This window comes from Pteropus alecto, unplaced genomic scaffold (genome assembly GCF_000325575.1).
Source record: "Pteropus alecto unplaced genomic scaffold, ASM32557v1 scaffold39, whole genome shotgun sequence".
NCBI classification, from domain to species: Eukaryota; Metazoa; Chordata; class Mammalia; order Chiroptera; family Pteropodidae; genus Pteropus; species Pteropus alecto.
This window is the reverse complement of record NW_006443568.1, coordinates 9,541,072-9,566,890: the sequence shown is the minus strand read 5'-3', so window position 1 is coordinate 9,566,890 and position 25,819 is coordinate 9,541,072. Positions and strand designations below refer to the sequence as shown.

The 25,819-nt window shown below is 43.4% G+C and overlaps 1 protein-coding gene and 1 long non-coding RNA gene across 11 annotated transcripts in view; both read right to left on the bottom strand.

The window, feature by feature from the left end:
• Positions 1-538: 538 nt before the first annotated feature.
• On the bottom strand, positions 539-19,021 carry LOC107196568. Of its 4 annotated transcripts, none has more exons than XR_003043822.1 (3): positions 14,573-19,021; positions 2,222-5,897; positions 539-2,053 (listed from the first exon to the last, which is right to left on the bottom strand). It is a non-coding gene; the product is annotated as an uncharacterized LOC107196568 (long non-coding RNA). The 4 variants fall into 4 exon arrangements; XR_003043823.1 differs by having other exon boundaries at positions 539-2,318; positions 2,538-5,897; XR_003043824.1 differs by having other exon boundaries at positions 539-2,627; positions 5,760-5,897.
• A 1,490-nt stretch (positions 19,022-20,511) lies between these two features.
• PAFAH2 (platelet activating factor acetylhydrolase 2) overlaps positions 20,512-25,819 on the bottom strand; it is a 30,015-nt gene continuing 24,707 nt past the window's right edge. For all 7 annotated transcript variants that reach the window (XM_015598963.2, XM_006924401.3, XM_025041371.1 and 4 more), the window contains one exon: positions 20,512-22,332. In XM_015598963.2, the coding sequence (XP_015454449.1) occupies positions 22,238-22,332 (95 nt within the window). In that variant the 3' untranslated portion in view covers positions 20,512-22,237. The remainder of the gene's footprint in view (positions 22,333-25,819) is intronic.

Genomic DNA, 25,819 nt, shown 5'->3' with positions numbered 1-25,819 from the left:
CAGCTGAGGGACTGAGTAGGAGAAAGACAGTTTTTTCACTGTATAACCTTTAGTACCTTTGGAATTCTGTACCATGTGCGAATATTAGCAATTCAAAGTTCAACTTTAAAAAAATAGATTCCCTAAAATCTCACCTCTAGACCCAGTAATTCTCCTTTTGGGAGTCTCGCTTAAGGAAATTTTTGAATTTCAGATAAAGATTTATACGAAAAAGATTTTCACCGAGGTGTTATAGTGAAAAAAATACAGGCAACTTAAAAGTCCAAGAATAGAGGAATAGCTAAGAAAATTATGGTATGTTCATATAATATCTATCATGAAATCATAAAAAGGATGTTTACAAAAATATTTTAGTGACATTAAAAAATGCTTATAATATTAAGTTTAAAAAAAAAAGCCAGATAGAAAATTATCTGTGTAATATGATCTGATCCCCATAACAATAGCAAGCACAGAAAATAATAAACATGCCAAAAGTAAGCAGCCATGGCCACTGGGTGGAGGGACTGTGAGTGATTTTGTTCCCCCTACTTTCCACTTTTCTATACTTTCCACTTTTTTTTTTTTTTCGATGGGTATCCATGTCTTGGATCATTTCTAAAAGGTAAAATTTAAAAATAAATCCCCATGATATTTAGAAAAATTAAAGATATACTGACATGTTAACCCAGCAATTCTACTTCTAGAAATAAACCCTGCATAAATAGATGCACAAGTGTTCAAAGCATTATTAATAACAAAAAATTATAAATAATGCAAGTGTCTATGAGAGGAGACTACTTAAATAAGTACAGAACATCCATAATGTAAAATATTAGGCAGCAGTTATGGGGAATGGGGTGGGTATGTCGACACGGAAAAATCTACAGGGTAACATATTATTGTGTCTGGAAGAGCAATCTGCCGAACGATATGTATATTATGATTGCATTTATGCTAAAGAAAGAAAGGCTAAAATGCTGTATTTGTGTTTGTGCATAAATGTACTGAGGACGGTAAACTGTTAACAATAGCTGTTTTTGGTGAAGAGAATAGACTAAAAGAAGACTTGCTATGACTTCTATTTTATATGTGGTGTTTGCATCTTTTATAAAAATGTGTTCTCACATCATTTGTGCAATTAAAAAATAATAATAAAGGGAGGAAAGTATAAGCCTAGAGAAAGAGCTGAAAAGATACACAACAAAATTATCAATAGTTTCCAGCAGGAAGAAGGATTTGGGCATGAGGTGATGGGTCATTTTCTCCATTTACTTTATATTAAATCATAATAAAAACAACATGACCACCAAAAGCCCTGCCTGGTGGGTAGTAGCTGCTGCTTTTTTCCAGTTCTGCTGTCCCTCCACACTAGGGCTCTGTTGTCTTAGGTAACGACCCTGCTCACCTGCAAAGCCGTGGACAACACCAGCCTCATTTCTCCTCTTACCAAGGGAGGAGACTGACCCTGAGACACAACCTCCTGGCAGCTCTGCAGTGAAAGTGGACTCAGGCGACCTGGATCCCAGGCCCCCTCTCTCCCACCTTTAATTCCCAGAGATAACCCGAAGGAGGAGAGAACTGTCTCCTCTGGGCTAGGGAGGACAGGGCTTGAAGTCACAAATTAATGATATCAATGTAGCATCAAATGAGGAAACAATAAACCCCACTATTTGCCCAGATGCCCCTGGGCTTAGCTTCAAGTTCCTTTCCCAGACAATGGCTGGTCACACCCCCACACAGCCGCTGCCAGGCTTTCCAGAGAGACAGGGACACAGCTCCCGTCCAAATTGGCCTCTGGTGGCCACTACTTTGGGATTCACCTCTAACGATGTATCCCCTCCAAGGAGGGCACTTGGGAACCCCGCCTCCCCAGGGCCCAGGAGCTCAGTGCTAGAAAATCTGTTTGCTCCAAAAGCCAGCAGGAGGCAACTGTGGTCTGATGGCAGGGAACTGGCCTAGAAGCGGGAAATCAGGTTCAGGAGCCAGCGCTGTCATGTCTCCTTTTGCCCCTGGCAACTCACCAGGTCCTGTGAGTCTGGGAGCTGGGGGGTGCACACAGGAGCCTCTGTATCTGGGAGAGAAAGGGCGATGTCAAGGCCCCTCCCCCACCATGGCTGTCTCAGAATCCTAGATGTCGGTGAAGCTGCTGTTCCCTCTTCCCTCGCAGCTGCTGCCTGTCTGTCTCCATGGCAACCAGGCCAAAAGACTAATTTGCCAGGGTCCAGGCTCTGGAGCTTACCTTGGAGCTGGGTTTTAACTTGTCTTTCTGGAAGTCGATCCACCGCCACTCTCAGGAGCTTCTGACAGCATCCCCTAGCCACTGCATGGGAGGGACACTGGACCAGACAGAGAAAAACACATCGCTTATCCTTTATAAACCATAGCCACTTGGAGAGAGGAAAGACAGTCTCACACCCAAAGGCCTTGTAATCACTGGCAATTTGTGTTTCAAAGACCCCTGTCCTGCTCACTAGTTGCTCTGGGCTGCTAGGAGGGATTTATAAGAACAGATGGCTTAGAGAACAGGTCACATGCAATGAGGTCCCCAATCTTACCCCTTTCCATTCCCTCGGCTCCTCACTGCTATTTGCTGGCCTGTGGCTGGGCCCAGAAGTCCTGCTGTGGCCTATCTGGTTCTAAAAAGACTAAAGCAAAAACTTGATGATCACCTTTCATAGAAGGTCAGGCAGGCACTCAGAGCTTTACAGATCTTTCCCTTGGATATAGTAAAGTTTATCTAACTGTATTGGTCCCCGCCCCTCCCCGCTGCCGGGGCCATTTTAAATCAGATAGCTATCTTTCTCAATTTGTGCTCTGCATTAAGATCAGGATAAATTAAAGAAGAAAAAGAAATCATGAAATGGCAACTTTATACTCTAATGTCCTAATTGAAAAGGGCTCAGAGAATAGATAACGCAGCCTATGCCAATGAAATGCCATCCAAGAGGTGAGTTCTGGAAAGCTAGGTACCTTCTCCACTCACAGCGCCTTCTGAAGAAGATGTCCTAAGGAGTTCTCTCTGCATAAGTTTGTAGTGGGCTGTGATTAAAACTGATCCTGCTTGGACTTGGGATGAGATGGCCCAGTATATGCTGGGCCCAATGGAAACAGACTTCTACCATAGGAGCTGGCTGAAAATCCTGCCTGATGAGGCAAGTTATGCCAGTCAGCAGCAAACCAACACAACTAAACCCTCTTTCTCTCAGGAACTACCACCAACCAACACTAGGTGCTCATGGAGTGGGTGGGACCCTGGAGCTCAGATTGTAACCCGAACAGCACTGTATAACTTGGAAGCTTAGGAACCCAGAGCATGTCCAGTTAGCACTTGAGATAGTTTCCTAAAAATCCCTCCTCCCGTGGAACATCAAACGGAGCTCCATCCCTGAATTTCATTTACATAGGCCTCTCACTGTAACCCAGAGAGGCGAACCAATGTACACAGATTCACACAGGTAAACATGCCTCAGAGAGAACCACTAGATGACCATTGGGGTGACCTCTAGGCTCCATTCTGACAATAAGAAACAGCCACCACACTTCCCTCACACAACCAGTGAGTGCTCCAGCTATGCTAAGCTACTCACATATTCTCTAGAGCCTTGTACAAGGTGTTTCCTCTGTCCCTCCCACTCCCCCACATCCTCATCACCCTCCTACTCACCCTCCTTTTGTGGGCCTTCTCTGGCTCCAACTGTTCCTCACTGCACTCCTTTCTACATTCCACAGCACCTCGGGACACCTCAATGAAAGGTCTCCCTGATTGTGGGCATCTCTTGAAAAGGCCTCACATTTACTAGATACCATAATTATTTGTTAAGATCTGTCTCTCTTTCCTTTGAATTCTTCAAAGCCTGGGGATTTCCTTGGGTCCCCATTATTTAACACAGTATCTGACATTAGGAAAGTATTCAACAAACATTTTCCAGCATTGAGTGAATGAATGAATGAAATAAAAGAAAAAAACATCTGAGGGCCACCGGCCAGCCCTCATTTTTGTTTGAAGATATTCAGAATCATGCTTCTAACATCCTCAAAAGCATGTCTGACATCACTTGTTACTTTGCTTCTCATCATACCCAAGAGATAAGCAGGGAAAGGAATATGTGGTATTCCTGATCGTAGACAAGGACCCCAAGACACTGAGAGGTACAGTGACCCACTCAAGACCACAGGAGAGAGGGCACAGAGTCAGAGGAGAGCTCTAGCCTCCTGTCTCTCAAGTGGGGCTCATTCCACCTCCACCACTGGCTTCCTAATGTCCCTGTGACCTCCCACATGAAAAGTGGTATCAGGAAAAGGAAGTGACCTTTGTGGCCAAGGACCCTTTGCTCATTTGGGATGAACCTCTCCCTCTTAGGAAAGCCAAATCTATGGTCCCAGGGAGGGACACCCTGGACTCAGAGCCCCAGAGCCAGGGTCCGGTCTTTGGATTTCCACTTTCTAGCTTTCATCTTGGATGTGTCATGTGCTTTCTCTGAGCCTCAGTCTCCTAAGAAGTGACAGGGCTCTTATAGAATCTGTGGGCATCCAGGGCCGAGAAGAATTTATACTCTATCAGTATCATATGCATGCGAAGGGACAGACAAAAACGACATGGCAGACACAAAGCAGGGTAGACAAGGCCTCAAGTCCAACCTGTGTCAGGACATGCCCTTAAATGGAGCTCTGGGTATGGGCAGAGGTCACTGGCACAAAGCGACAGGGCAAACTGCCCTCTGTCGTATTCCCCCGTCCTCTGCCACTGTGCTATATCCAACTGAGGGGAGGGTACGCTAGAGGGTTTCACTTCAACCTAAACCTGCAGAAAGGCATTTTCCTAAATTCCTTGGCCTCATAAAAATGATCTGCTTACTGGTAGGTGATAGATTCACCAGGTTCTGGCCAGCAGTCTCTTCCCAAATTACCCTTTGGCCATTATGCTACTTATTTTCCCCGCCGCAAGGTGGGTAGGGGGGCACATGACATACCAGTACCAACCCTGCTGGCCTTTATCGGGGTAAAGGTTGGTATGTGCAGGGCCTTAGGGACAATTACTTTTATTGTGGCCACAGAAAAGCCACACTCACCTCTTCAGTTACTCATCAGCAAATCTTATAAGGCCTTGCAGAGGATAAAATGAAATAACTAACTTCTATGACATTTTACACCCTCTCTCTGATAATGGCCAACTGCTATCTACTATTATTTTTTTAACGTTCCCATTACTAAGGTCATGGGTTCAGTCTCTCTGTTCTCACACAATTAACTTCACGGAGAGACAGGAAGATCTATTCCAAGGCTATAGACAGCACCACTCTCAGCACACTCTGTGGTAAATGTCTACTTGCCTATACTGGCCACGGGACAGTAAACTCAAAGGTGAGGAATCTGCATTATTCGTATAAGTGTGCTTAGCACGCTGTAGACATGTTACATTGATAGTTACTCTTTATTGCACATTGTCGCTTTTTACTGTATCATCTCATATAATCCATATAACCCTATAAAGTAGAAATACTAGTATTCCCATTTTACAGATGAGGAAACTGAGGCTCAGAAAGGCAAAATAACTTGTCCAGGGTAACACAGTTAGTAAATAGCAGAATCAGGTTTGGCTAGAGGCACACTAGCTTCAGAGCTTATTTTCTTGCCAGTCTTGTAGTTGGCTTGCTGCTGTCTACCTCCACTGCTGGAAAAGCCTTTGCTTAGTGCCATCTCTGAATGGCTTTGGCTGAGAGGCAGAGGCCAGCTCTCGTTCTCTCTCCTGTATTCCTAACTCTCTCTGGGGCCCTTACCTTCAGGTTTTCCAGTTACCCTCAGTTTCTCCAACAGCAGAATGGGGTGCTTATTCTTTTTACTAGTGCCTTTCTTTGTGTGTGAGGTCTGCAACAGTAGGTGGTAAGGATTTCTTATCACGAGTGCACAGGAGCTAACTGAAAAGGAAAAATTCAAAATGATCAAAATAATGAGGCAGTCAAGGGACACCTTGGGCTCTAGTCTGTCCTCAAGGGAGCTTCGGGTCCTAATCTGGACCAAACCACTGACTCCCTCCCCAACGGAGCTGATTTGATTGTCTATAAAATGATGATAATAATGCTGACCCTTTTCATGGGAGAAGGAAGAGAGGAGGTACATGGGAGGGGTTAAACCTTGGATAGGAGAGGATTAGAGATAAAAAAGAATGAGTTTCAGGCTGAATTTAGAGCATGACATCATTCCTTTTTAAGAGTCGAGAGTCTCTTTCGATTCATATTTATGAAATTGCATTTTGGAGTTCCTTGAATTCCTCATTTTGCTAATTTTCTACCTCTTATAACGAGGGGTAAAAAAGAGATTTCAGTCCAGAGGGTGCTTAGAGTCCCACCTTTGAAAGAGAAACTGGAGACTCGAAGGCTCACAAAGCCCCCCTTCCCCCAAGAACTGAAGGATGGTGAAAACAGAAGGAGAAATTGGTGACAGCTTGAGAGGTGGCTTCTGCTAGCTCCAGGTGTAGGAGAATTTTCAGTGGGAGACAGACAGGTCATGGGGAGGGATGCTTACTCGGAGCTAGGGAGGGGTTCCTCAATACCTGTCTGTTCCTTCAGGCCCACACATGGACTGCTAAAGCAGACACTGTCGTCTGAGGACTTGTGGGTTCAGCAAAGATAAAAATGGTATTTAGTAGAAGAGAGAAAAATGTATGCAACTCCCAGCCCAGTTATGATTTAGACACAGCCGTGGGTGGAATAGCAATGAGCTCCTTATTTTAAGCAAGTGGTAGAGAGATGAAAATAGATCAACTGTGTTGAATCAATCCAGGTTTTTGCAATCAGTGAACTGGATTGAAGACCGCACCTTTATCAGACAAGGAAAGGAGAGAAATAGGAGGAATCTTTCTTAAAAACGAAAACCTTTTGTTTTTAGAGAGGATACTGCTGCAGTGACTTTCATCTAAATCATCATTAGAGAAGGTTTGGACCTCATCTTGCTGCTGGACTCAGAAAGAGCAGGGGACTCCAGGCCCTCCCCTTGGGCCTCTGGATCCAAGTAAGGCCCCCCAGACATAAGGAAACCCTGGATTGGATAGACCCTCAAGATTATATAGCAAAAGCTATGACAACAGTTCCCGTCCTCATAAAGTGGGTACTTTTATTTACCTGCTGTAAATGGAGAAATTAAAGGTCTAGCCCAAGGCCACACCATTATAAGTACAGAGTCAGGATTTGAACTTAGGCCTATCTGACCCTGAAACTTGTTTTCATCACTATGCCATAGAGGTCTCTACTCAATTGTCACTTCTCAGTGAGGCCTTCCCCGATCACCTGAAGTCAATCTGCAATGCCTCCTCCCTGACACTCTCTATCTATGCTCTGACCCAATTTTATTTCTCTTCTCAACACTTAAAAGCATCTGATCGACTATATCTTTACTTGTTTATTTGTTTATTGTCTGTTTTCTCCCCTTAAAACCGAGGTGCCATGAGGGCAAAGATTTTTAGCACATCCCTAGTGCCTGGAACAGTGTCTGGAAAATTAATGAGTATTCAGTGAATAAGAGAATTGAATAACCTCTTGCCTGATTTTCTATTGGAAAACGAACAGAAATACATACTACTTTTGATAAAAAGCAACCCAGTCATCCTTTAGAAAACCTGAAGGGTCTAGACTCTGATAGAGTAAAAGGGAGGATAAACAGAAGGTGGGCATGCTTTTTGGAAAAAAAGGGCATTTATAGAAGATGGCAGCCAAGCTGTCAAAGTGGGTGAGATGCTGATACGAAGTGCTAGTTCACAAGTTAATTTGAGTGCACACAGTGATCTGTGCATAAGAAAATAAAACAGGTAACTAGAGATACTGGAGCAGACAGCAGAGCTCAGTCTCTCGGAAGAATCAACAAAGCCATTCCACAGCTTCATCTGGCAGGCTCCTGTGTGTGCCTGTTGCAGTAACTTTGTTCTTCACTTAGGAAGATAGAGGGGTAGGGGGATAACACTTTCCTGTATAGACATCAAACGCACCAGAGAAAAGATTTACAAAGTCACCTTAAAGCAATCGTTCTTCAACTTGCCCAGATGTTAACATGGGGCAAATATCTTGCCTTCATTGAGATTTAATGAAATAATGTATGTAAAATCCTCAATACAAGGTCTGGAGCCTGGGGGCCATGTGATGTTCACTATTAAATTGATATCCTTTTCTGAAAATCTGGTAAACGTTACAAATTCTTTCTCTCAAAAAAAAAAAAAATGCATATATGACCAATCAAAATTTTGCAGATGATTTCGGGGGGGATAAGAGCCTTCCAGAGGTCCACTGAACCAGGGGTTAAGGACAAGTACTTTAATGAGACATCATCTCCCAGGCAAACAGAATTTGACTATAACTCGCTGGAATATAGTCGCACACCTAAAGAAACAATGTGTTGATTGAAACAGGGGTTAGTAAACCTTGGAAGCACAGAAATGGAGAGTTACAGAGACAAATATAGGCTGTCCTCATTCAAGTACTGCTAAGGGAAGGGTGCCCTGGCCCAAGAACCTATTTCTCTGTCCCTGTTGACAACGGATTAGCTCTACTATGGAGATGTGTGCAGCAGGCCTTAGCCTGATATTTGGAACATTTGGATCATGTCATTTACTTTCCCTTGCTTTGACTATCTCCATATTGTCAGTCTTCTGATTTTAATGCAGGTCTGCCCGTGGAGGGCCTACAGGAACAGAAAGCTCTGGTCGATGGCGGGAGGCAGGGGCGGGTCTGGTCTTTTCCACTTACATCTTTCATTGTAAATTAGTGAACTGGCATTCTAGGTTCATAGAACAGTTTGTAAGTGTGGCCAAACCCTCTTCCTATGCTGACATACCTATCAGTTTTCTATGCCCACAAGGCTTCTTGGGTGATAGCCAGTAAATCCCTATGTGCTAAGATTGAGAGCTCTTATTTCTTACTGAATGTTCTTATGAGTAATTTCTCTCATAGGACTCTACCCAAAGGAAATACTTAGAAGTGGAGATGTACACATGTACATATAAAAGATGTCTACCATAGTGGATTTTAAAAAACTTTTTGAGTTAATTTATAGATTAACATGCAGTTGTAAAAAATGATATTGAGAGATTCTATATAACAAAACACCATAGACTGGGTGGCTTAAAAAACAAACACTTATTTTTCACAGTTCTGGAAGTTGGGAAGTCCAAGATCAAGGCGCTGGCAGATGATGAGTGTGATGAGGGCCCCTTTTCTGGTTCAAAGATGGCTGTCATCTTGCTGTGTCCTCACATGGCAGAAGGGGTGAGGGAACTCTCTGGAGTCTCTTTTATAAGGGCACTAATCCCATTGGGGGCTCCACGTATCACCTCCAAATGTCACCACATTGGGAATTAGGTTTCAACAATGAACTTTGAAGGGACACAAATACTTGGTCTATAGCAATATCTTATATATTCATAATCAAGGAATTGACATTCATAGAATCCACATATCTTATTCACATTTCACCATTTTACTCATATTTCACCAATGCACTTATTTACATGTGTGTATTTAGTTCTATGCAATTTTATCATGTGTAGAATTGTGGAACCACCATCATAGTCAAGACACGAAACAGTCTCATCACAAGGAATAAATGTGAATTTTACAGTAAAAAAGTGAAAACAATCTCAGTGTCCAATATTAGGAGATGGCCCACATAAAGTATAACATAGTTATAGGATAAAATATTATTCAGTCATTTAAAATGGTGGATACATAAACATTATTAAATGTTATATAAAGATCGTTTAATATGGAGCAATGCTTGTAAGACAAAGATTTATGTATGATATATAGTTTTAAAAGTATTGAGAAATACTAGAAGGAAATATATAAGAAGTTTCTGACACTGTTTACCTTTAGATGGTAGGATAGGTTGTGCTTTTCTTCTGTTTTAATTTTTTGTATTTTTCAAAATTTTCTACAATAAGCATCTATTATGAACTAAATGTCTATTTCTCCCTCAAATTTATATGTGGAAGCCCTAACTCCCAATGTGAAGGTATCTGGAAGTAGGGCCTTGGGGAGGTAATTAGGTCTAGATGAGGTCATGAGGGTGGGGGCCCCATGATGGGATTAGTGTCCTTAGAAGAGGAGTAAAAGAGACCAGAACTTTCTCTTTCTCTCTCTCTCTCTCTCTCTGCCACATGAGGACACCCAGAGAAGGCAGGTGTTGCAAGCCAGGAAGAGGGCCCTCGCCAGGAACCAACTCATCCAGCACCTTCATCCTGGACTTCCCAGCAAGAGAGCTGTGAGAAATAAATGCATGCCCAAGTTCACACAGTTGGTACATACCAAGAAAAGTAAAACTGACAAATCGGAGGAATAAATCCAAAAAAAAAACAAAGAGAAATTAAAACGAGAAACAAATGAAAATAGCCACTGAGTCTGAGACCCTAAAGTGAGGAGGGACTGCTCCCTGGGGAGGCAATCGCCCTGTTTACACCAGGGGTCCAGGGATCCAGGGGCTGTGGATCTCTTTCCCAGCCACTCAAAGAGGTTTAGAGGAAGTTTTACAGGCTCTGCAACTTTTGAATTGGGTATTTTGAACTGGGTAGAGCGGGAAGGTGAGAGTGTCCTCTGGGGCTTAGTTTTATTTACTGAAACAAGGAGGCTGGAGAGACTGAGAGGCACAGACTGGGGTCGGGGCTGAGGGGTGGAAGCAGGCAGCTAGCTCACCCTTGCCCATTTCACCCTTATCTTTCTGATCTGTAACCCAGAAGGGAGAAGAAGGAGGTGTGGGGAGTGAGATAAAGAATGGGTGGAGCATCTGCTCAGGCCAACTGCTTAGGCAGTGACTCACGGGAGACAAATGAAAGCAGAGTCTGGGCCTGGAATCTGCCTGGGCCTGGGCCTGGAATCTGCCGTGCTTGGACCCCAGCCCACTCTGCCAGGAGACTGTGCCCTATCTGATAAGAGTGCTGGCCTGAGAGGCAGCCATCCGTGTCTCAGTCCAACTTTGCCTCAAAGCACATCAGTTTGGCAAAGCCAATTTGATATGGGGAACATTTTGACAAAGGAGACATTTTGATAGAACTGAGTAAAATACAAAATTACGATTAAAAAAATTACCGAGTAGCTAATAAAAGGCACAGCCAACCCTTAACTTTTTCTCTGACGCTAACCCTCATGTTTTCAGACTTAAACATTTTGGGTGTGAAATCTGTTCTTATGGAGCAGGGATGAGCAATATATGTTTTGTCAGCCTGTCTTAATAATCAGGACAGTACTCAATGCCTGGTCCAGCAGTGACACAAGCAGGTATGATGCTGGTTAAATTAAATTGGCCAGGGATACTTGTCTTTCAGGAAGTCTTTTGTGTTAAGGGGGGACCAGGGTGTACAATGAGGACCTGGATAGGAGATACATACCAAGAAAAGTAAAACTGACAAATCTGAGGAATAAATCCAGGAGCTGACAGGGGACAGGAGAGAGAAAATGCTGGAGTGGCCTGCGTAGGCTTGCAGGGTGGGTTTCTTAGAGGAGAGTCAGCAGCAAGGCTGGAACAGAGCGGAGGAACAGAACTCGGTGAAGAGAAGTGAAGGAGTGTTTAAGAGATTATGGCCTGTTCCAAAGCTCAAAATCAGGAGAAAATTCTTAAGCACTGACAGAGAGAAGATAGGTGTGTTTCTTAGAAAGAATTCAAACTAGAAAATAATCAGGGAAAAAAAGGAGACAGTGAAGTAAAACCACTAAATTAATCCATGCCTCAGTATCTCCATTTATAAAATCAGGATACTAATAGTACCTACTTCCTAAAATTACTGGGAAAGTTACATGGAATAACATCTCGAAGGCACTTGGCTTAATGCCTAGAACATATTCAATAAGTATTGGCTCTTTTTAAATAAGTCATCTAAGACACCCAGCTCATAAGTGGCTAGGATTTGAATTATTTCTCTGATTCCAGAGCCCAGACTCTTAACCATGCACTCTACTGGATAATAACTCTCATTTATTGAGCATAGTGCTCCAGAATCTATATTAGTTATCTCATTTAATCCTTATAACACTTGTGAACTGGGTATCACCTTTTTATGGAAGAGAAAATTGAACATCTTTTAACTCACTTGCCCAAGTGCACACAGTTGGTAAACACAGACTTGCCTGGCTCTAGTGCCCTCTCCCCAACACCACACCGGGAGTCAGGAGGTTTGGGTCTCAGTCCCAGGTTGGCCACTGATCGACCTGCATCACTGATCCTCAGTTCTTTCTTAAATAACTAGGGCTAGGTTAGAGAATGTTCTCTATTGTCCCTTTAAGGTCTGCTGTTCTGGGACCGTGGATTTGATGAAATCAGACACATTCCTGGTAGGAGGGAGGGGTATGTCTAAATCAGACAGGATCCCCATTCCCATCTGACTACACAGCATCACCCAACAGAGATCCAGAGGCGCCAGAGATGAGTCCAGGTCTCCAAAGCATTAATCATCGTCTGCTCCCACTCCCCAAGGGACCAGTAGAGGTGCTACTCCAATTATTCTGGATTGATGAGGGACTTCTAGGATGATGAAAGGGTGGGAGAGGAGATGTCAGAGGACACAGCGGGAGTTCTGAATCATTCAGCCTGGAGAAGAGAAGGCAAGAAGGGCCAGTTTCAAGTCTCTAGTGAGTATGGGGGCTGGGCAGCAAGGTAGAGAGAACGTGAGGTCAAGACTCAGGGTATCTAGGACCAGGGCCCTAGTCTTGGCTCTGTCACTAACAAGCGATATGACTTTTGTTTGACCAGGTACTTTAACTCTCCAATCTTCAGTTTCCACGACTAAAAAATTAGGGAAATAACTTTTTTAAAAACATCCAATCAATTTATATGAAGAAATGTATAATAATAGAGCTAAAAACAATTAGAAGTGGCTTGAATAGTCTGGCAATGGGGAGAACTGCTAAGCAGATCCAGGTGGTGGGGGTAGGGGTGTTGATCAACAGAATGATAAAATGCCATTTTGAATGCTGAATAAGTAACATTTATTGAACACTAACTGTGTATCAGGTACTTGGCAGAATTCTTAACATGCATGATCTCATGTTATATCCTTGAGCAGCTTCTGAGGTAGGTTACAGCCATTTTTCAGATGAGTTAACTGAGGATTTGAGAAATTAAGTTACCTAACTAGTTAATAAGTGATGACATCAGGACTCAAATCCAGAGGTCCATCTGACCCTGAAGGCCATGCCCTAACCTTTACACTCTGCTGCCTCAGTTAGATGTGAGGACCTTGCACAAATAGAGAAATCCATGTATGAAACAGTGTTAAGTGGGGGAAATAAAACCCTCGAGAGTGGATATGTTGATGTAAGAAGGTTGGAAGTTTAAAAATAATAGGTAATTTAGGATGCTGGGAACTTACTTGGGGCTGCTAAAGTTTAAATATTTCTGCTTAATTTTTGGTAGTAGAGATGATGAAACATAATTACCTGAACGAGGAGGAGAGTACAGATGATAGGGCCTTTCTAGTTCTAATATTTACTTCCCTAGGCGAGTAAAGAAAGATACAGATGCACTTCCTCATCACTGAGAAGAGATTGGAAATCCAATCACATGACTCTCCTGTCTCAAGATTTTCAGTTACTTTCTGTGTTGCCTACTACAGCACTGGTTCTCAACCTTGGTTGCATGTTAAAAGCACCTGGGAAACTGTAAAACTATAGATATCCAGATCTGCTCCCAGAAATTCCTATATAATCGACGTAGGTGTAGCTTTGGCACGGGAAATTTTAAATCTCAGATGATTTCAATATGCAGAAACATTTGAAAACTGCTCGCCTCCATGGTAAAGGCCTAATTCCTGCACTTGGCATAGACGGCCCTCCCTGATAGCTTCTGTAAGCTCTCCTATGTCCTTATTTTTCACCTATTTTCTTCAAACCCATTACAATGCCCTGAATATGCTATGCCCTATTTATTTGTCCTGTTATTTATTTCCTCTGCCTGGAATGCCTTTCTTCTCCCTTGTCCGGCTGGAAAATTCCATTTTCTTTAATGCCGTGGTAGCCAGCCTCCAAGATGTTCTCCAGTGCCGACTCCTGGTATACACGCCCTCCCATACCGAATAGGCCTGACCTGTACAATAATATGATATTGTGGAAATGATGAAGTATGACTTCCAAAGATGGGGCATAAAAGGCATTGCAGCTTCCATTTTACTCGCTTGGATCACTGGCTTTGGGACAAGCCAGCTGCCATGCCTTGAGTAGCAGCAGCATGGAAAACTCCAAGTGTTGAGCAACTGAGGCCTCCTGCCAACAGCCATGTGAGTGAGTCAGTTTGGACGTGGCTCCTCTAGTCCTAGTCAAGCCTTCAAATGACAGTAATCTCAGCTGACATCTTGACTGCAACCTCATGAGACTTTAAGCCAGAACCACCCAAATGAGCCCCTCTAGAATTCCTGAGCCACAGGAAGTGTGAGATAATGTGTGTTGCTCTAAGCTGCTAAATTTGGGGATAATTATTATGCAGCAATAGATTACTAATACAAACACCAAGCTCAAGTATATGATACTCTATGAAGCCTTTTTAGCCTTTTTGTTCTGCTGAAGTTGAACTCATCACCACGTGCCACTTCTGAGCCTCCCATAACCCCTGTCACAGCACTCACCACGTGGGACCTGTTGACGGGGCCTTTCTTGCTCTCCAGATTCAGTTCCTTAAGGATGGGGCCAGCCACAGTATAGACTTCAATGAGTGCTGTGAAATGAATGAACACATATGAGAACTGCCATCCCAGTAGATTCTCACAGGCCTTCTAGCCAGGCTTCTTCCCTCCACAAAAACTCCAAGGTGTGGTTGCTGGAAATCATGAGTGCCATGATGAGTGGGTCCTGAAGATTGTCTCAATAATCCGGTAAAACCCTGGTACCCGTGGATGTATCTAAAGCACTAGACTGGAAGTCAGAAGATACAGATTTTAATTCAAGTTTGCCACCTACTTATTGACCTTATCTGAGCTCTGGTTTCCTCAGGGACCAAATGATATAAGGACTCTTCCAAGTCTAAAACTTAATGATTCTGTATTTTCAGCTAGCAATTACTCCTGCTTCATAAAAGAAAATAGACTAATAGTTTTAGACCATAGCAATGGTTCTCAAACTTGGCTGCATACCAGAAATACCCCTGGAGCTTCTCTCTCTCTCTCTCTCACATACACACACTCACACACACACCCACACCCACACACACTCACTCACATCTTTGGTCCCCACCCTATACCATCTGAATCAGCATCTCTAGACCTGTGGAGACATGGCCAGGACATGTGTACTTTCATATAGTTCCAAAGTGATTCTGATGCACATAGAGCTGAGAATCATTAACCTACAATATGTGGGTTAGAAATTAAAAAAATAATAGTTCTGCCAGTTGTTTGGCTTCATGGTTTGTACAGTACTAATGGGTTTGTTCCCTGAACTGTTGATTTTATGTGAGGTGGGTGGGTGGATTGATGGATGGATGGAAGGATGGATAGATGGAGAGATGGATAGATGGATGGAGAGCCAGCCCATCTCTACTGGCAGAAAAGCAATTCAAGGTACACTGTCAGGACTTAGGACTTCAACAAAAATGCCTCTTTGTATGACCCAACTGCTTAGGGCATTTACTGGAGATCAAATTGTGGGTTATTTTAGCTAACATAGAATAAAGAACTGTTCTTTTTTGTGTGAGAGAAGAATGAACAGGCATTAAGAATGCTGACTTTGGAACCCAGCAATTTAGGTTAAATCCTGGCTCCAGCACTTCCAGGCTGGGTGACTGCAGCTGGGCTAGCAAATCTTTCTGAACCTCGCTTTTCTGATCTGTTGAATAGGAGATAACATGCACCATCTTACAGAAATGCCATTAGGATTAAATGTATTTACAATATATGTAAAACAGCACGGTATTTGGCACAGAATAAGTGCTCATTAAGTAGTAGCACATCATAGCAAAAACTAAATATGACACTTTTACTATTAATAAAAACATATATTTGTCCAGTGCTTTATAAATTACAAAGTGCTCTTATATCTTACGTTGAAACTTCTCCCGGCAATACTGAAGGGGCAAGGCAGACATTAGTGACCCCACTTTACAGAAAAAGAAACAAAGGCTCAGAAATGTTCACAGCCTCCAGATCGAATGGCAAAAAAGCATGTCTAGATTCAGACCTGGGTGTGAGTCCATGAAGATGAATAATTTTATATGCATACTTGGCAGGCATCTAGAGACCATCTGGTTTCGCAGGCTAAGGAGGACTGTATTTCTAAGCAGCTTCTTTTTTTAGATGAGAGCAAGATGGGAAAAAATAAGCTGGCAAACTGCTTCCCCTCGTTTTCAACACTAGCGTGATTTGTGCTCAGTTCTGCCCTCCTTCTAACTCTCAACTGCTACATGTCCATGTATCTTGGTTTGCTCCAGCTGCCCTTGGCTGCATTGTCACTGGCTCTGCCCTGGGGCCCACAGCTGGGATCTGAGAAAACCAAAAGAAAAAAAAGCAGGGGCAGCTGGAGACATCAGAGGGTTGGGCGAACACCAGCTGTTCCCAAGTCCGGCTGGGGAACAAGAAGCCTGCCGATGGGGGTGGGAGGAAAGAGGGGACAGAGATCCCTGCTCCCCATGTCAGTCAACAAGAGGATGCTTTTCCCGTCCAACAGATGGGTCCTGCTCCTGGAATAATGTAATAAACTGTAACGCTAAATATGGCACAGAATATATTTCTCTTGGGGAGCAGGAGACCAAGAGATCAAATGTTAGTTGAATTTAATCAAGAAGGCTTTTCATAGAAGTGGAACTAAAGGATCAGCAGTATTTGGATATACAGAAAGGAGGTTGAGAAGGCCCTACAAGCAAGAAAACATCATGCGAAAGAACATACATGTGTGCAGAACGGGTGGGTATATTAAGGGGACAGTGGAAAAATAAGAGTGCATAGGAAGAAGCAAAAGACAGGAGCGGTGGGGCAAGACAAGACAGAATGAGAGAGTAAGATACAATTCTACAGGAAAAAAATTCTACAGGTTCTTGACAGCTAGTGACAGAAGTGAGAAATGCCAGAACTGAAGGGGCTTAGGGATCAGCTAATTCAACAACCTCCACTCCACACTCCCAGTTTCAGATAGAGAAACTGAAGTCATGAGAGGAGAAGTATACGCATGAGGTCACAGAGCGAGAGAGACTGTGAGTTGAGACAAGAACCCAGGGCTCCAGACAATCAGTTTGGTCCTCTTTTCATTAGACCACCTTGTCGGGCTGGTATTTTGATACAAAAGTGGTGTTTCAGGCAGATGTGGCAGCAGAATGCAGAGGAAAAGAGAGATTAGAGTCTAGGAGATTGTATAAATGATTTCATGGGTGAGCTGATGGAGGGACTGGACTCATGAAATGGAGAGGATAGGCTGGGAGTGAGAACCACCGAGAGTGAAGACAAGGTGTTGGTAGGAAAAGATATGGCAGTAAGGGAGAAAGCCATGCAGAGGTAATTCACAGGCCATTCTCAGGCCTGGGGAGTTTCTCCTGAGGTCATAGGGCACTTTAACCCCCTGACCCCCTGCCTCAAAAGCAGCAGACAAAAATGAACCCAACTAGCCTCTACTTCAAATTCCGATCTCCACGTCCGCTTCCCTTTGGCCAACCTCCACAGGTCTTCTCCTCTGATTCTCCTATTCGACATTTTAGGATGTTTGGTTTACATGTGGGGCACATATGTGTGTATTTGGATGATCAGGTGTGAAATTAAAACCCAGACCAGAACCAAAGAGTATAGATTCTTCCTGATGGTGAAGAGAGCCTGCAAGGTTAGAACTATGGTATGGATTTTGATTTTTTGATGTGAGGAGCAGGGAAATCAGAACAAAGAAAATGGAAAAACTGGAATAAGAACTTAGACCAAGATCATCTTGGGCCACTCAGGACAAGGGCAAATTATATTTAACTTTATAGTTATGTAAGGAGGACCAAAAAAAAAACAATACTAGTAATAGTAAATATTTATTAAACCCTTAGTATTGGCACTGTGCTAAGCTTTTTACATGCATTATTTAATTTATTGCAACTTTAAGAGGAAAATACTATTAGAATTCCAGTTTACAAATGAGAAAATTGAAGGTCATAGAAGTTAATAAATTAGCATAAATCCACAGCGACAATAGCATGAAGTCATCTGATTTCAAAGACCGTGTTCTGAATCCCTGAACTGCTTTCTTCATCTATCAAATCAACAGAGCACCTGACCCACAGTCCTCAGCGAAGCTCAGTTCTCTCCAACCCACTTCAGTAGTGCTTAGGATATCAGTGAATCTCAATACAAGTCATATAGAGATTGCTGGAGAATTTGATGTTCTTGACTCAATCTATCATGAAATTACACTCCTCATACTCTGACAGTTTAGAGACGGAAAAGTACAAAACCAATTCCGTGAATTAGGCAGTATGGCCCAGTGATTAAGAGCTTGGATTTTGATGCCTAAATCCCAGCTTTGCCAAATTCTTGCTGTGAGAGCTTGATCAAATCACTTCTCCAAGGCTGTTTCCTCATACATAAAATGAAGCTAATACCACCGGACCTCATGGGGTTACTGTAAGCAGCAAATGAGACGACGCATGTAAAGCACTAAACAGTCTCTGACACACATTAAGAGTCTAATAAATGTTGGCTATTATGATGATTATCGTCATTTTTGTCATGCAGTTATGGCCAGGAACAAACACTTGGCTATTGCAGCTGGCTGTGATGGGACAGAAAGTGAGCTTCCTAATAAGGACTGGCTCCTGAGTAGTGGATGGCCTCTCCTGTTCCTGTCACTTTGCGGGCCCAGGAATAGGTGGTACCCCAGAAGAAAACGGGAGCACACAAATACCCCCACAAGGCCAAGGCATGAAGTTGGAGTCTATCGACTAACATTTCAAGAACCCAGTAGTCTTCCTGAGGAAGGGCAAGGGGGCAGCCGTGTCAGGACACACACTGAAAGGGGCTTGGAGACTGTGTTGGGGGGATAGCAAGAACCTAACCAGCCTCAGCTTGATGTGTCCAGCAGTGTGAGGGATGAGGAATCTCATTCCATCCAGTATTTACTCACTTCCCTTCCTAACTGGTGTTTGCAGTTAGGAAGGGAAGTGAGTAAATACTGGATGGAATGAGAGTAGTTACAAATAGCTACCTGAACAGAAACTTCACAAATACTAGGAGGCCTCCATGAGTATGGTTCTATAATGGGATGGGGAACAAGAAGATGCAAAAGAAACCCAAGACATCTTCTTCGCTTTTGGAAAGGATTCATTAGAATGCAGCTTATCTACACATGCCAATTAATATGCAGTATTACCTTGCTTATCTAAAAGGCCATTTATCTAGTGTCTTTCAATTCCCTGGAAGCTAACCAAAAACCAGGACAAAGAACAAGAGGCTTTGATATCCCTTCTGAGCAGTCAAAGGAATGGTTACAAAATCTAAGCACTAAAGGCAGGATATTATAGGTGCAGGAGAGTCCCTAAAGCCCTCTCTCAGTGACTACCTAGTTTTACTTTAGACACTTGTAAGTTAAGTGGCTGATCGGAAGTTATAAATTTGAAGTGAACTGGGAGAGCTGCTAGGGGCTGGCACACTAAAGGCAATGAAGAGCAATGGCTGGCTGCCTGGCCACACAGGGGACAACACGGACTATGAAAAGCAATCGAAAGGATTAAGAGGACAGCTGCTGAGGGCAGCGAAGTATAGTCACAAATAGCTACTTACATCTTCACAGGCCAGAGGGCGCCACTGTTCTGACATTGGACCTGGTCGCAGATATTTTTGCTCTCTTGGGATGGTGTGAAATGTTAGGTTTGGCCAGATGACTTGCTTTGGCCAATGAAATGTGGATGGAAATAATGAGCATCACTTCTGAGCAGAAGCTTTAAGAGCTAGTAGGTGTTTCCCCACGCTCTCTTTCAGCTCTACCATGGCGACTGGCAACGCAATCCAGAGAGTGGCAGCTCTGCCAGCCTGGATCCCCAAGTGAAAACAAACATGACAGAACAGAGCTCCCAGCTGACTCACAGAGGACAGGTAGCACGGGCGAGAGATAAAGGTTCGCTGTTTTCTGGGGTTGCTTGTTTCTACTATATAATCTAGTCTATCCTGAATGACTGAAACACCCTAAAAAGTTAAATAAGGTCAGTTCACATCAAGAAGTCTGTGTGATTGTTTTGGTAAATTACCAAACTTGTCAATATTGTTTTGTGACATAAAGGACAATTTCAGTTATATGGATAATTCACCTACTCCAATGTTATTGGATGAATGAGTCATTACCAGAATATGAACTGAATGGAGGAGAAATGGATCCAGGCTCCAAACAACTTCCTTTTCTAGGGGGGCCCCTAGTCTTTACAAAATATACCTGCATCGTGTAAGGGTCTAAGGTAGAAACAGGGTCTCAGGTGCTAATGCTGCCAGAACCTTGGCATCTGCAGAACCAGCCTCAGGCACAAAGGGTGGCACCTACTGGTTCTGTGAGTGCCAAGGGGCTCTGGTCTCCAGCTAGGGATTGGAAGGCCCCATTGACTCACACTGGGCCAAACAAGTTTCAGGATGAAAACCATCTGGGTCGTTTACTCTGACCAAAAACAATTAATCTAGAAAACAATAGCTACAGCATAGCTAGAAAAATGTATGTTTGGAAAATAGGAAACAGACTTTTAAATAACCCATGGGTTACACAGAGTCTCACTTAAATCCTCCTAATTATTCATAATGCAGAACCCCATCTTAAAAATGCAGGAACCGAGACTGGAAAGAGAACATAATTTGCTCAAATCTACCTAGTTAATAGTGATGAAACCAGGACTCGAACCAGGCTAAAGAACTCTAGAGCCCAAGGCTTTAATGATATTCTCCTTAGGCTATATCTCACTGGAATTCATAGATCCTCCCCAGGTTCACAGCCTCCATGAATCCATGTTTCACCTCTTAGAAAGAACAGCTATTGAGAGGTGGGAGACCCAGTCCCAGCTTGCTCTGGTGGCACTGGCCTTGGACCTGTTGTGCGGAGATGCATTTCCTTTTTGCTCTCGCCTCCTCTGGAGTCCCCTACTTGGATAGAGGTGAGATGTCCGTAGCAGTGAAGAGAGGTGTTTTAGGTTGATGTTTCCAGACAACTTTGAACTAGATCCCCAGGAAAACTTCCTTCCCTTTTAAAGTTTTTTTTCCACATGGGCACAAGTGGTAAGCGAACAAAGACAGAAGGAAGAGTTACTTCCAGATGGCTCCCCATCTTGCTCTAGGCAGATTAGAGAATATTCCAACATATCATTAGGCAAACATGACTATTAATACCATTTATATTATATATGGAACAGAATGAAAATTCAATCTGTATCTTGACTTAAATTTGTGGCTGGGCCTCAGAGCCAGAAAACAGACAATTTACAGCACCCTGGTTCTGAGCAAGTTGGAGGCTCAGAGTATCTGAGATGAGAGGCAAGAAAAGTGTTCCTAGACCTCTCCAGGGGTGGCCCCTTGCACTCTAGCTGACCAGACTACGTCCCCTCTTGTGGCAAGGGCCTGTTCAAATGGCTACATGACACTTTTATTCGACCTTCTCCATCTCAACTTACTTGTGTTGTTTCCTGTCAAAATACATTTTTAGCAAAACTCAAAGATATCCGGAGCTTCTGAGGCCCCCTCTGTACCTAAGCTTCTCTTCATACGCCACGAGGACAATACTGTCTGCCCTACTCCATGGGATAAGGATAACTCATCCTAAGTGCCCAGTACTATGTTCCACGCATTGAGGTTTAAAATAAACAGAAAATCTGATGGTGGTCCTTATCCTAGTAAGTGACCTAAAGTGCTGAGAACTCAGCAAGTGACTCTGGGGAGGAAGCTGAGAGGTAGGAAGAGAGAATGCCAGGTTGGGCTAAAGGTCTGAAGGTAGGAATTTTCACTCCAGCCTTTGGCTTCATTTCTCCCACCAAAGAAGCCACACTGGCCCAAGGTGAGGGCAGCTTACTGGGTTAACAGTGCTCAGCTTGGGGCTTCGGTGCCTCCTAGTTCCACTCCACCGCTGTTCTCCACACCATCAGGGCTCAGGTCCCAGAAAGTCAGTGTGCCGATCAGTAAGTGATCCAAGTAAGATCAACAAGTCCAAGATCAAAGTACCCAGTTACCAGCAGTGTGGCAGTGTGATTACATCCTTTTGATCTGTGAAGGGCCAAGCCAACCACTTCCTGATAGGAAGCTATGGGTGTCCCTAAGCAGGCCCCCAAAGGGAACTTAGCTCAACGACCTTTTATGAATGGCCAGTTGTGCCTAAAGGCTGGACAGATGGGGAGGGGCTCCTGGGATGAGCGACGGTCCAATGCCTTCGATGAGGTTGTTCCATTGGTCATAGTCCTCTTTCAGGTCTGAAAAAATAGGAAGGTTAGGTAAATTGTGGAAAGCTTAGATCACAGAGTACCTACCACGGACTTAGTGAGACATCCTAGAGAGAGGAACACCTGGGATACCAAAAGGGCTGGTCGTAGTGGTTGTGATGGTGGCAGCAGTAATGATAACTACTGTTCATTCAATGTCTCTATAAATGTGCTACCGAAATGACTGGCTTCATCAACAAGAACGTGATACTACTACTAATAACAAAAAATGACATTTATTGTATGATAATTCATCCTAAGGACTGTGTTAAACATGCATCATTTCATTTAATTTTCATAATACCCCTAAGTACTGTTATTAGCCCTATTTTACAGCTAAGGAAACCGAGGCTCAAAGAAACTATCTGATTTGCCCAAGGTCATTACAGCTAGTAGGCAGCAGAGATAGAATTCAAACCTCAGTCAGACAGGGTGAGAAAATGGAAAGCCTACTTCCAGGCTCAGGGGTACTGCTGAGCAAGCTTCTCATGCCAGCCAGTGGATGCAAATCCAGGGCCACCTCAGCGAAGGGCAGAAGGAGTAGGGTGGCAACATCATGAGGCAGCATAAAATTGGGTATGATTCAAGAGAGGGTTTTGGGATCATGGGCAGATGGGTCTGACTACATGGTAAGAATAGGCAGAAAGGCCTTAGACTGAGGGAGTAGGGTACAGCTGAGCAGGCAAATGGTGTCCTTGTTCAAAACAAACAAAAACTGGGATAGAAGGTAGGGACCACTCTCCTTCATCTTTGGATCCCAGTGCCCTGCCAAGAACCTGGCATGGAATAGGTCCTTGACAAAAAAGTGCTACATATTCATTAATTCGAAAAATACTGAGCACACCCACAGTGTGTCCCAGTCTGCTCTCGGTTTTAAAAACATATCCACAAACAAATAGAAATCCTCATTCTCATAGAGCTCACAATCCAGTAGGAAGAGATAACAACAAACGTAATAAATTATATAGAATGTGAAAAGGTGATAAGTGTGATGGGAGAAAAACAGGGCCAGATTAAAGAAGCAGTGGTGGTGGCTGGGGGAATGCGGATGAGGGGAGCTAGGGAAGGTACAGTGTTTTAAAAGGCTGGTCAGGTGGGCCTCATTGGGAAGGTGAGATTTGAGCAACAACTTGAAGGATGTGGGAGTGGGCCATAAGACTGCATAGGAAGAATGTTCCAGGCAGTGAGAACAACAGTGCAAAGAGCCAATAAAATTTCCTGAGGGACTGGATGAGAGGTGTAAGAGAAGAGATGCGAATGAGGACTTCGGCTTGAGTAACTAGGAGGATGGAGATACTGTTAGTTGAGAAGGGAAAGACTACAGCTGAAATTAGTTTTCATTTGTGATTTTATTAGATGTCGAGTAGTGTGTTATATCAATCTCATGTGTGTGGGAGAGATCAAACGAGAGATGTAAACTGGGGAGTTGTCAGCATGGAGATGGCATCTAAAGCCATGAGACTAGATGACCTTAGGGCATACAGATATAGAAGAGGTCCAAAAACCGAACTCTGGAAGCAGCAAAGTAGACTGAGGGGGAGCAGATACTGAGCTAGGAGAAAATCCAGAGTGTGGTGTTCTGGAACACTGTCTTTACAGGGTCTCAACTCTGTCAGAAGCTGAGAGTTCACGTGAGATGAAGAATGAGAACTGACCACTGGATTCGGCACTGTGAAGGGAGATCACTGGCAACCTGGACAAAAGCAGTTTTCATGGAGAATTGATGCAAAAACTTAAGTAGAGTGATTTTAAGACAGAATGGGAAGATAAGAATCAGAGAAAGTAAAGATAGATATTCTTTCAAGAGATCTGCTGTTATGAGGAACAAGGAAATGGGCTGGTAACTGATGAGGTCAAGAGAGATAATTTTTAAGAGAAATTTCAGCATGAAATGAACCAGTAGAGAGGGAAAAATTGATGATATAAGATAAAGAGAGAAGAACTCTGGCACAACCGTCTCGAGTAGACCAAAAAGGATGAAATCTACTGTGTAGGTGGAGGGGCTGGTCTTCCTTAGAAAAACAGTGGGAAACTCTAGGAACCAGACAGAGGGCTGACTATATGCATGAAGGTGGGTAGGTGGCATGTTGGGATTCAGAGGAAGTGCTGGTTGCTTCTCTTTTCTTGGTGAAGTGGGAGGCAAAATTAATCAGCGGAGAGATGGGATAGGGAGGAGATGTTATAAGTTTGAAAAATGTGTGAAATAGTCTTCCAGGGGAGTGGAAGAGAGGATGAATAGGTGGAGACAGGAGCTGCACGTGGTTAATATGAAAGAAGCACCAATTTTCTCAATGGAAGATAACATCCCTGTGTTGGCAGAATATGTGCTCTCAGAGTATTTTTTAGGAGTGGTGAGAGGTTCAACTGAGCTACCTAAAACCCATTCTAGTTTTCCATATTACAACATACTGTGTGGCCACCCAAAATTTTTTCTCTCTTTGAAAAGCTAATTAACCCAAGCAGAGAGCCTTTGCCTTTTTTCAGACTCTGTCTAATCTCTCATCTCCTGGATATTGCGAGAGCCTCCCACCTGGGCTCTCTGCCTCTCAACTTGCCCATCCTCCATGTAGCCAGACTGCAAATACAGATCTAATAATGACATTCTGTTGCTTAAAACCTACTAAGGACTCTCACAGACTGTGGAATAAAATTCAATTATTTTGGCAAACACATGGATTTCTAGATCTGGCTTCTGCCCATTTCTCTATCGTTATCTTCCAACAATTCACTATGCTAAGCTCCAGATACACTAGGCCCACACAAACATTTGTGCCTTCTGTCTAGAAGATTCTTGCCCCTTCCCTGACTGGTGAACCCTACTCATCTGTTAAGATTAAAAACAAGCATCGCTATGTCTAGGGAGCCTGCTTTCCAGGCTGTCCTCTCCCTCCTTTCAGAGTTAGATGCCTGTCCTCTGTCTCCCAAAGACTGAATACATCCCTTGGTCATCAGTCACTGGCAGAAGAGTAGAGCAATTAAGCATGTGGGTTTTAGAATCAGACGGCCTGGGTTGTATTCTGGCTTTGCCACTTAATGACCAGATAACCATGAACAAATGAGTTAAATGTTCTAAGCTTCAGTATCATCATTTGTAAAATGGAGTTAATAATAATAAAAGTACCTACTGGAAAAGGCCATCTTCAGGATTAGACATGATAATGCATCTAAAGTACTTGGCAGAAGGCCTGGCATAAAGCAAGTCTTCAAACTTCCTATAGTCTAAAACTCTCCTGCCTTCAATCTTCTCCTGCAGGTCTCCAGTAATGAATATCTTAGCTCGACAGACACTGCTAGTAGGGAGCCCGATTATGCCATGATGGGCTCCCGTCATCTTCAGCTCTAACTTAATGACACAGTGCCTAGGAGGAAATAGGGAAAGTGGGCTAAGGATCATGTAGTCAGGCCCCTTTAAAGTCCTGAGACATGGATCCAGTCTCTATTAACCTTAAAGTCTCTAAAGCTGGGCTGGTAGAATGGC